Source organism: Schistosoma mansoni, chromosome 5 (assembly GCF_000237925.1).
Source record: "Schistosoma mansoni strain Puerto Rico chromosome 5, complete genome".
In the NCBI taxonomy this organism is placed as follows: Eukaryota; Metazoa; Platyhelminthes; class Trematoda; order Strigeidida; family Schistosomatidae; genus Schistosoma; species Schistosoma mansoni.
Genome location: NC_031499.1, coordinates 107,681 through 120,449, shown reverse-complemented (window position 1 = coordinate 120,449; position 12,769 = coordinate 107,681). Strand labels below are relative to the sequence as shown.

General features: G+C 38.5%; 1 protein-coding gene across 1 annotated transcript in view; it reads left to right on the top strand.

The window, feature by feature from the left end:
• Nucleotides 1-2,250: 2,250 nt before the first annotated feature.
• Nucleotides 2,251-12,769, top strand: part of Smp_026040 (hypothetical protein) — a gene marked incomplete at its 3' end in the record, with an annotated part of 32,822 nt that continues 22,303 nt past the window's right edge. Inside the window, exons 1-3 of the mRNA XM_018797535.1 lie at nt 2,251-2,712; nt 7,249-7,516; nt 10,367-10,752. Coding sequence (XP_018652567.1) covers nt 2,325-2,712; nt 7,249-7,516; nt 10,367-10,752 — 1,042 coding nt within the window. The remainder of the gene's footprint in view (nt 2,713-7,248; nt 7,517-10,366; nt 10,753-12,769) is intronic.

Here is a 12,769-nt window from a genome sequence, read left to right as displayed (position 1 = left end):
AGTTCCTCAAATGGTCCCAAAAAGCTACAAACAACCTGCAATCATCAAGGACCGCACTCGTCGTTTGCTAAGCCGCAAAAGGCACTGTTGGGCCGAATATAAACGAACCGACAATAACGACGCATACAGGCAATATAAACGCATAAGGAACATATGTTCAAAGGCAATAAGAGAAGACAGGCTTCAGTTCCAGACCAAGCTTATCGATAAATTCGTCTCCAATCCGAAAAGCTTATTCAGTTACGCAGTTTCTCTTCGACAAGGCAAAACTGGAGTTTCCCAACTGCTTGGTCCTAATAGCCCGACCAATAACGACGGTGATGCCTCCAACCTTTTGGCTGAACAATACTCCCAGACATTCCAGCTGACGCACATCAACTATACTGACGAAAGCTTCACCTGCACCTGTGCAGGACTTTCCGAAGTGGACCTGAGTGCTGACCTGGTGCTCCGTAAACTGCAGCACCTAAGAAAAGACACTTCTCCTGGTCTGGATATGGTACATTCCGCCGTTTTGAGGGAAGCAGCTTCAATCCTGGCGACACCACTTAGCGTGATGTTTGCACACTCGCTAAGCAGAGGCAGACTACCGGAAATTTGGAGGCTGGCTCACATCACACCAATTTTCAAAGGAGGTCGACACAGTGAACCCTCAAGCTACCGACCAGTGGCCCTTCTCTCCATACCTTCTAAAATTATGGAATCCCTAATATACGACGGTATACAAGAATACTTACCATCCTTAAAGTTCTTCTCACCTCAACAGCATGGTTTTAGAAAAGGTCATTCTTGTATGACCAACCTGCTGACTGCGGTGGATAGATGGGCAACCATCCTTGATCGCAAGGGGAAGGTTGACGTCACCTACCTGGATTTCTCAAAAGCTTTTGATAGGGTCAACCACGCATGTCTTATCAAGAAGCTTGGACGATTGGGTATAAAACCCCCTTTGATTGATTGGCTCTCTTCATATTTAGAAAACCGACACTTTAAGGTCAGAGTTAACTTCACTCTCTCTCAGGCTATGGAATGTCCTAGTGGGGTCCCCAAGGGCTCAATACTAGGAACTCTTCTCTTCTTGATTTACATCAATGATCTTCCTCAACAAGTTTCATCTGACTTATTGCTTTTTGCTGATGATGTGAAACTTTGGAGAGAGATACGTGACCAAAAGGATATACTAGCACTTCAGGAGGATCTGACTCGACTTCAATGTTGGGCAGACGACAACGGACTTACCTTCAACACTTCAAAGTGTAAAGAAGTCCATGGGCGACATGTTGCAGACTATAGTTATAACTTAGGTAACTCCCCTCTAGAAGTTTCCCAAGTCGAAAAAGATTTAGGAGTGTTGGTACCCTATGACCCGAAATCGTACGCGAACTGTGACAAAAACGCCTCTCAAGCAAACCTTGCACTGGTAACATTGAAGCTCTTTTTTGGCCAGTTTGATGGAAGAACGTCCCACATAATCTTTAACAGTTTTATTCGTCCCCATTTAGAGTACGGAAACATAGTATTTCCTCCCTCCCTCCCTCCCTCCCTCCCTCCCTCCAAAAGGATAAGGACACTCTGGAACGTATACAACGTCGAGCCACGAAATCAGTTCGAGGACTGAAATTCAAACCTAATGAAGATCGCCTCCAATCACTTAACCTTTACCCGTTAGAGTACAGGCGTCTTAGAGGTGACCTTCTTATGACTTACAGTATCCTTACACTTCTGTTCATCCCCTTAAACATCTACTTAAGCTTGGTCACAACACTAACCTAAGAGGTAACACCCAGAAATTGGAGACCCAACATAGCAGAACAGACTGTAGACACAACTTCTACTCCGTTAGATTTGTCAAGTGCTGGAATTCGCTGCCGACTGAGCTAGTCCAAGCGACCTCCCAGGAGTCCTTTAAGAGGAAACTTGACTTATTCTTAAGGACTAAGGATAACATATTATGATGATTTACCAAATTCATTTTTTTCCTCTATTATCGTTCATATACCTAGGTTCTTGCCTGGAGGTATTGGTGACTTACTGCTACTAGACACGGAAGCCCGTTAAGCGAAAGCTTCTTCTATTCCGTCCTCAACCATTTGAACCATTTGAACCTGCTGAGCATTGCCAAAGATTCGCAACCGTAGCAGAATAATTTGAAATGAGTGCAAAGATATCAATCAAATTAAACAGACGTGTTATAAATATATTGGCTATTGGATAAAACATGCACGTTGCATTGGAATAACATAATAAAGAGCAGTAATTGGATTTGTGCGTTACTTTTTCTTAATGAGTTGGTGTTCAACTCTTGCTAGTAGTTCTGTGCTAATATGGCGAAGTGCAGTATTTCAGGAGAAAAATTCATTAACTTTGTGTTCAGCCCTTGTGTTGGGTTGCTTGTTAGTCCTGATGTTAATGAACTGTGTTTGCGAGATAATCTGACGTTTGAGGAGTTATTAAGGCCATTTAGCCAACTGTCTAAAGATGGTTCGTTCCTAATGTTTGCCTCATTGTTATTTTTAGTAACGTTCAGAGACAATAATAACGTCGTCCATTCTGTGAAAAACTTACAGCTAAAATTTTTTGATATCAGTTCATGTCTTTCACCCAAACACATAACACAATCTTGGGTGCGATATTTTGTTAACATGTGTTCTACAGATAATACTGTCAGGTCTCAAAAATTTTGTGATGGAAGTCGGTCTGTAGTCGTTCCAAGTATGTCTTTCTGTTCACAATAGTTTAAATAAATTTTGTTGTTATTTTAGTGTTTGTTTAGAAATGTAATAAGCACACCTGGTCGTTTGTTTGACAGCTAGGCTGTTTAAATTATAGTTTAGTTGATTTGCCTATTCATGCTATAGTGTTTACTTTTAAATGACTCAAATACTTTCCTTTTTGGGATTCGCTTGTCCCTGCATAAGATATCAGTCTAATTTTCCATAGACCCTCCTAAAACTAAGCTGCATTCATAGGGTGTCGAGTTTGTTAGGTAGCTTACGATAAGTACTTCTACTGTTCACGAAAACTGGGATGATGTTCTTGTAAGATAATGCACTGCTGATCTGTTTCTGATGAAATTTGTGTAAACCTATTTTTGAATACATAAAATAAAGCAGACAGTCTTGAATTATTTTAGGATATTGTCTCCATTCAGATCATATAATCTAACATCATTTTGAAAGACCCGATCACATCGTCTTCAGAACTCTAAATCATCATGATTAGAAGTTTTTAATATGTCACTGTAAGACATTCTCAGCTACCTTCCTGCTAACACCAATAAACAATTATCTGTAGAATTGTCATTTAAGTCTTGATACTAACGGAGTAATATATGTCGTATATTTTCCATGGCGTTGAATGGGATCAACGTAGGACTCGGAAGGGTTGTGTCGTAAATATGTGTCAGGTGAGAGGATGTAAACATTTAGGTGGGTTAAAGTAAAGCGAGTTATCTTACGGTTTCTCAGGCGAGAGTACTTTATTGATGCTAACGTCACAGATGCAATTTGATAAGAGGTGATAGCCTGTCTGTTACTCACGTCCTAGGAGTGGAGTATACGTAGTTGATCTTGCTGTACTACAAATTACTAGTTAATATCTGTTACTTTTTAAACAATTTTAACTATTAAACCCTCAAGTTTCAAAACCAGTGCTTATAAGTATGCGTCAACCAAAACCTGAGTCGTTTTCTCTCTACGTAGGTCTATAGGGATATTTGTATGAGTTAAATTTCTTCATTTAAGTTTATTATTTATTTAAACAAACATTTTAAAATAACACACCAAACATATGTGCGCCACACAAATGACTTCTGTGAGGGCTGGGAACCTTTGTGCCAAGGTGATTTAACCTGGTTCTTCTGTAAGATCGGAAAAAGATAAGAGCTGATTGTTTTTGGATTATATTTATATATATAATTTAAAAAGTAGTGGTTTCTCACAGATATTTCCCATCAGAATCATTGGGTTGCTATGTTTTTGTATTTTATCATCAAAGAACAAATTGAGAAGATTCTCATCGGAATGTCATACAAACTAGTATTCTTATAAATGTGTCCTTACTGTTGAGGTTTATTGGAGACTATCGTATTTCCTCTCGGTCCATATTCTATATTTAGAAGATTCAAATAATCTACTGTGGTCAGAGAATATTAGGAATCGGAGAAAGTAACAATAGTACGAGAAACTTGCTTTACGGACCGAGAGTTAATAGAAATTGATATTTATTGCAGTCCAGATCATTTTTGAAAAGGAATAACTCACGCCTATTACCCTTTGTAGAGCATAGGTCGCATTTGTTGTATGTGGGATAAAAGATCCATGTCATATGCGAAGTTCGAATCTTCCAGCTGCATCGAATCTCTCCACCGTATTTAGTGCTTCCGCTAAGATGTGGTTCTAATAATTCAGTCAACTGCCGCAAGAAAGTGAAAGGCGAAAGTAAGCAGCCCTGTCTGACACCGGTCCTCACTTGAAATGTATCTGTGAGCTTACCTTCATACACGGCTTTGCTGTGTAGTCTGTTGTATGGATTACATATGATGGTGACAATTTTCTCATGTACACCATAGTGTTGAAGATGGTTCTATGAGGCCCAGCTATCCACAAGGAAGTTGACGTATGGTGATAATTTTCATCCGCTTGATTGTTCAATAATGACCCATAGTGTTGCGATTTAGTCCGTACATGATCGGTCTTTGGGAAAGTCATCTGGTTGAACTCACTATTGGCTGTCTTATTTTATTATTTATTATTTAAACACATAAATATTGGTACAAGGAAGCACCAGATAAATATGCGCCTCACAAATCTCATTCGATTTGTGTGAGGGCTGTGATACTGCCCAGGTGTCCAGACTGAAGCAGGTGGTTTTCTTAGGGGGCCACACCCGGAGCTTTTGACCTAAAGGTCTAGTCCACAAGGCAGTGGAGCATCGTAAGGAGATGCAGTCCCATGGTAGCCGGTGACCAACAGTTGGTTCATACACCATTCGTTCCTTCAGGATACTGGAGCCCATATGCACCATTGGTTTGGAATCAGGGTTTTCCAACTCCCCTAGGTGGACTTCCCGTGTCCATCAATCCGGTTAAAGCGCCGGACATTCGCTTTTCGTCCTCTCACTTTTGTGAACAACACCCCCGCGACGAGAAGGCAGTGAGTAGGACTTCCCTGGCAGAGGTTATATATTCGCTGGCCATATGAGAGCATTTCGAGAGGGAGATCGGACTCTCCTCACTCTCGGCCGTACCAGGGCATTTTGGGGGCTACCAGGGCACTTGGGGGCATTGGCTATCTACTTAATCCTCCATTCTGTTCATCAACACCTTGGAAGACTTTGCCAGGTACGGGTAGTATTTTGATGCCTCTATAGTTTTCACGTTTGCTGAGATCCTTCCTTAGTATCTTAGTGAGGTATCCTTTCCAGTCTGTCAGTGTTTGTTCTTCCTTTTAAATCTTCCTTAATAGGACGTGAAGTATCTTTGCAGTTACTTCTATATTTGACTTCAATGCTTCTGTTTATATGCCGTCTGATCGGGTTGCTTTGTCATTTCTGATTTGTTTGATGACTTCCATAGATTTTATGAACCTTTTACTGATGCTAGCGTGATCAATCTGGTTCTCTGTTGTGTGGTCCAGCGAAACCTGTATAACTTTGTGTATGCGTTCTTGAGGGAATGTGGTGCTACATTTAACCATGTCGTTGAAAGCATAGTGATTTACAAATATCTCATCATTTTTGATCCTTTCCTCAAGTTCATGTTGTTCCATGATATCTCCATACATCGTTCTGTCCAATTCAAACTTGACGTTTAGGTCTCCTATTAGTATTAGTGGGCCTCATGACTTCAGAAGAACCTCAGCTTTTGTTATATCTTGTGGTCGAGTGGATGCCTAGTTAATGTGTGACTTGATGAGACCGCCAATCAGGGAGCAGCGAATTGTCGGTTGGAACAGTGACACGAAACCCGTACGAGCAGACTAGAGTGCTAACCGGTCCTGCGATCTGCCTAGCCCAGCCAGTTAAGTCCAAAACACTAATAACAGCCTCAGTGATATGAATCATTGTATTTCAAACATACTGAGTTTATATACCAACCAAACAAACCATATCGACCCATAAAATAGATAATAACATTTGTACAATATTTAGCCGAATGTGGCTGTGAATAGTAATCAATAAACTGATGATAACTCAAGGATCGTATAATAATAGTTCAAAGGTCAAAATAAAGTTAGTGATAAGAGGAAACGAATATGATTAGGTTAATTACAATAGGAAATATACATATTATATTGACCAATAAATAGTCCTCAAAAGTTACCATTCGTAATTCTCTTCGGGATACAGCAGTTTTTGTCATGAGGCATCATAACCCTTCCAAATAAAGAACCTTCAACTCAGGGCAGAATATAGATAGTTAAAATGATTTTTCTATGGTTAGTGCTTTTTTGCAAGGTTTCTTCAAGGGACAGAGTTGCTAACCCCCATACTTATTACTGATTTATCCGTGCTTAAGACTGGGAGTTCATTCCCGAAGTAGGCAATAGATGTATATTCGTCAGATAAAATTTATCTAATTGTTGTAACTTGCGGCCGCCTGGATGCCCTGTTAATGTATAATGTCATAATACCGCCAATTAGAGAGCTAAGAATTATCGATCAGATCAATGACACGAAAACCGTACGAGCAGTCTAGAGCACTTATCGGTCCTGCTTTCCGCCTAGCCCAACCAGTTAAGTCCAGAACACCAATAACAGCCTCTACAATATGAATCCTTACATTTCAAATATACTGAGTTTATATACCAATCAAACAGACCACATCGTACCATAAAATAGGAAACAACATATGTACAAGACTCAGTCAAATGTGGCTGTGACTAAAGGAGATAGTAATTGATAGACGGCATAACTCAAGAATGGTAAATCGTATAACAAAAGTCCATAGGTCAAAGTAAAGCTCCTAATAGGAGGGACATGAATATGAATAGTTTAGTTATTTTACAATTATACGATAAAAATATACGCATAGTATTGGCTCATAAATAGATCCCAAAGTTACCGTTCATTACCCTTATCGGGGCATAATAATAATACTCGACATTTTTACTGATTCTTAGCAGGATGTTACTTTTTATAATATCACAATTGAACTTCACATTTTTGATTTTAGTCACTAAGATATGATTTTATTCAAATCATTCACGTGGTAAACAAATTGGCAATTTTTATTACACTATTTTTTAGCATCTCTTCCTTGGTTTGAAGCATGGCGTTATCTGTTCATAACTAATTTACAGCCATTTGAACATGAATTTAACAGTCACAATCTAGCCTGTATATTTGTTTTGACAACTTCCCATCCTGATCCGATTCGCGGTTTTACTGAACTAACTCAAAGCCAGTCCAATCAACAACATCATCTTCCAGGAAGTCGTCCGTTTTGGTTTACAGAAAATGTGCTTAAATTTTATGTATTACTACATGATGGTTCGTCGAATATCAAACAGAGCTGGTTAGTCAGTACTTTATTACCTATCTTTTTGTGTATTAACAAGTATTAACAAGGCGGATCGCGTATACCGTACTAAGAGGCCTCATAGTATTAATGCATTCGGTAGACTTGACTGCTAAACTTTTGGCTTATACCATTACATTGTCCTCGTAACCATTTTTGTGGCGGATGCCGTTAGTGGTATGAAAAACCATTCGTATGTACATACGTATAAATATTCTGTGAGTATTAACGATCGTTCACAAAGTCAACTAATGGTATAGGTCCCGCCATTTAATTCTACCAAGCAAAGTTTTTAATTTAAATTCATTGGAGAAATTGAGGCCTTCCTTTTAGTCACGTATTAATCGTAACTAATAGGAACCGAATTTACCGATTGCTAAGTTTTCATTTGAGAATGGTTTTTTGAATTGAGTTAGTAGTTCTTATAATAAGCATGAATGAATGATGTGAATCAGTCAGTCATCATCAGGCAGCTATCATCACGCGGATCCCAACCAGGTAGTCTACACCTACCAACATGGCTCAGTCCAACTGTCAGTGACTTCATGGATTTGTGCTATGTTTTGGTCTGGCCGACCCTAGCTTTCTTCCAACCTACTCCTACACCATAAAACATTGCACGTCGGGGCAGTCGGTGGTTGGGCATACGTAGCACGTGTCCCAGCTATCTCAACTGATGAAGTTTCACTACTTCATCAGTCGATTTGCCATCCTTACCTAGTACCCGTTTCCTAACAACTGCATTACTTACACGGTGATCCCAGGATATACGAGCAATGCTTCGAAGACACCTATGATCAAATACTAGCAGCCCACGAATATCTTCTACTCTCACCGGCCATGTTTCACTGACATAAAGTAGGACGGAACGGACTGCTGCACAGTAAACCCTTCCTTTAGTTGCTAGACGAATATCTCGCCTACGCCATAAATGACGCAAGTTGGCGAAAACTAGACGAGCCTTCTGTATCCGTGCTGAGATCTCGTCACACACCAGACCAAAAGGGCTGAATTACCTACTGTGTACCTGTTTTCCTACCTGTAATAAGCCTCTATGAGCTAGATAAGAAATTTGTTTCAAGCAAAATCCAACAGCCATAAAATGATTAGTGTACGTAGAACTTTAAAGAATGTGTTCAATCTAGAAGCAACCTATTGTTTTTGAATCAATATGTGTAATTTTGGTCGTTTTGTCACCCGTGTATATAATTGTACTATGGTTTAGATCAATTGTACTCTGCCTTTGGTAAGTTGCAAGGACAGTATTGTTGCCTAGGGGAACGTAACAATCCTGATAAAAGTAGGGTCATATTTGTGTCTGTTTTTTATACTCATCAATCATTTTTCAACTATTAATAATAATACTGATATAGCAACTGAATTAAAATGTTTTCCTCTCCACGGTATACCAAACGTTTCTGCGATAATATGGTCAAAAGTCTAGACTGGGTGGCCAAATTTGTACTATAACTAGATTAAATACTCGAACGATACACTATGCAAAGACCAAATCATGTTATACCAGATACCCGATTTAAAACTAAAATATTGGGCCAGAGTAAAACTAGGCAATACTTTATTCCACACCATTACAAGCAGTCACTCAGTGAGTTTGTTGTAAAAATCAATAAGAAGGAAGAAAACCACATATTTGATGGTTAGTAAGCTGTATACCTGTTTTTCTACACAGTGACCAACTCAGAACCAAACTACTGCGAACAATGTCATGTGACAGCTCATATAGTCGTGGTTATGGGGATGGAGATAAACTCCTCGTCTTCGACCCATTTAATTGTATCGTAGTCAGTAAATATGCATATATCTTCGTTTATTTAGTCACTCAGTTGTAGATATTTTGGAATAACTTCAATTATAGAATCAATCGGAGGTATAACTTTTGCTGTTGTAATTTTTCTTTCATCATGACTGACTGCGCTGCACTTGACATGTCCGCAACATGATGAAGTGGTGTTTTTGTTGTAGAAAACTCTACATTTCTCACGTAATTCAGCGGAAACTACAGAAAATGAGACACGCCCTCCATCATGGATTACGATAGTGTAACTAAGAATTCTTGCTTCATTTTGTTCGGCTGCCGGGTGAAAGGTCAAAATGGCGAACAAGAATGTAGTTTATCGTCACCCGGTTACAAAAGCATATATGGATTAGAATTCATTAGGGTTTGTCTCATGGGAATAAGTTACTTTCACTTCCATTACAGTACTAATAATGTCTATCAGAGGCTCTTTTTACCTTATTGGTCAAGCTAACTTCAGCATTAAGTATTTGGTCGGATCATTCGTCAACAAGTTCATGTGCTTTGCCGAATGGTAAAAACATTTATTGAATTACATTATCTATTTGGTGTAAAGAAACTACCAGTGTAGTGAACAAGGAAACGAGTGGGGATAATCGAATGTATTTCAGCACAAAATTACGGAATATCTCACTAAAATCTGACAACCATACAGTAAACAGTTAATTTGTGAACTATCAATCAATTGTCTCAATCTTATCCGTTCCTTCTGCAAATATCAGTCCATTGTCTGCGATTATTATTGTACATGTATTTCCATACCAATTGCGTTTCATTTCCGTTCTTCCGTTATCGATCTTCTACTGAAATACATTCAATGCCCGACCATCATTATCTACTACTTATGTGGATATAAGTAGCCAACACCACACTAGCATCTGGCTAATGAACTCCATTATTCAATAACTACTTATAGGTGGTAGTTCAGTAATATTTAGCTATCGTAAGTGTTTACTTGTTTTAAATTGTTATTATATCGTAATTGATGTTGTGACCATTTTTTCTGTAAAACAAAATGAAAACTCTTCTAGTGTTGACGAAATATTCAACCAAGTGAAAACTACATTTGGCGCTCTCAACTGTCATTTGTTAACCATCTTCACTTCATCGTCTGGAAATGAACTATTAGGTAATAACAGTTGCGTACCAAATCACTTATTATTTAACAACCCTTATCAAGCTAATGGAATAATCAGTCGACCGAACACATCTACTATCGTCCATACATCAGAAAATGAACCACACTCCGATCCTTGGCTGCATCATTTGCTACCACATGGCTATAGACCCCAACTGGATCATAAATTATTTCCACCCAGAGATACATCGATAAAGTCGTGTGATAATCAGATAACAAATGATAACAATGATCCATTGACAGTTGAAGACTCTAGGGAAGCGTGTAGCCAAGTATTTGGTAAGGAAACTGCAATTTTTGTATGGTGATCGTAATTTCCTCATACATTTTTGAATATTGTTACCGAAATCCTTGGTCCAAGTGTCTATAAGTTCTTACTGGTGCTTTATTTGTTATTTTCCTCTTAATACTTTCGTCCATCTGATATCTACGTTTCTTGTATTTGATTTCTCACATGTATGAGTTTTATTGTATTTTAACATTTTGCGTGTTTCTTTTCTCTTTGTTCATTGCACTATAAAGTATGATGACGTGAATTATTGCACAGGTTTTCCAGGTCCTATGTCTCAGTTTAAATTCCTCCCATGGTTTTAGAGAGCCCGAACTTCCTAGATTCGTGAATAATATGGAGTCAGCAATTATACATACCAGTGATGGAGTAAGTTGGAAGAAGGTTAGGGTCGGTGGCCAAATTAAAACACATCGGTTCATGTAGTAATTGGCTGTTAGCCTGTTTTACGTTGGCAGGTTCAGACTACCTATTTGGGCTCTGTACAGCATCAGGGACTAATGGTTCGAGAAATTGAATTTATTCTATGTAATACACATAAAATCTGGTACACCTAGGTACCATATGTAGAATACTCTGTACTAAATAAAGAGATAATGTGAAAAAGTTATGATAAAGTTAGTACAATCGAAGAGAGGACAGAAAATAAATGTTCAAAAATTGTTATATAATGGAAGACACTGTTCAATTCAAAATACAGCTGAGATGACCTTTCAGTTAAGAGAGTTTGGCTTCCTATTTATGAAGACTGCGAAAGAAAACAACATCAGGTTCCATACTGACTTCTGATCTGAACCCTTTTTTGATATCACCAGCCAATGAACTTCACTAACTCCAAAATACTAAACAGAGGATTAGTTACTTATGTGACAACTACGATTGTTTATTGATTGAATATGTGAAGGGTTTTTTTGTGGATAATATAGTAATTTTAATAGTTGAGATAATGAGTCAATTGAAGCTAGACCACCATGGAAAACCTGGAAGCACTGTTTGACGGCCGTTTCGTCCTATTGTGGGACTTCTCAGCAATGCGCATCCACGATCCCGCCTCGCGAGATTCGAGTCCAGGACATATCAGTCTCGCGCGCGAGCGCCTAACCTCTAGACCACTGGGCTGGCATCCAACGTTATTCATGTCTAACTTCAACCAGTTAACGAAATTGAGCAACCGTCCACCATTGTCTTTAGTGAGTTACTATCTCATAACAGACTCGGTTGAACTCCACTGGTCACTGCTTCTCACTAGAACTCTGGGAAATGCCTGTTGGAGCCACTCACTAGTGAGCATATGATTATTATCAGGAGAAATTATGAAAATATAGAGAAGGGGGGAAGAGAAGAGTATGATCAAAGACAAATAAGTAAAAATAAACAAACAAAAATAGTGTATATGGAGATACAGTTTAATTAAAATTTTCTTTTAATTACTTATCTGTAATTGTTGAAGCATAACAGCTCCAATGTTCCCAATAAATAGTTGTAGTTGGAGAATTGAAAACCTGGTGAAAATTACCAAAATAAATTTTCTTGAATTGTGCTTTGCAGGAATTAACGATTGTGATTTTAGCTGCTATCTACAGGATCTTCATACTTTGTGAATATATTTCAATTAAAATAGCGTTTTTTGGTTGTGGAATGCAAGTTATTTGTTTTTTTCTTTTTTGGACTTATCAGGTGAATCTACCTAGTTTGTTAGTTCTTTTATTCCTCATTGTGACATAAGCACGCTACTTGATAACCCATATTGTCATTCATTAGACTACTAAATTGTGATGACTGTGCTATGTTCTACCTTTTTTATCGGGATAAAGCCTTCTTAAGAAAAGATCAAGGTTAAGGATCGTAATTGTTTTGGGATGGCTTCGTGAAACACGATGAAGCCTTCAGAGGCTCTAAATGAGCCAAAGGTGTTCCATTCAATCAACGTGGCATGGCATGATCAGACAACTGCATAACTTTCCTACTTGCAGATTGGGTGGATTATAATGATGTTATAGCCCATAC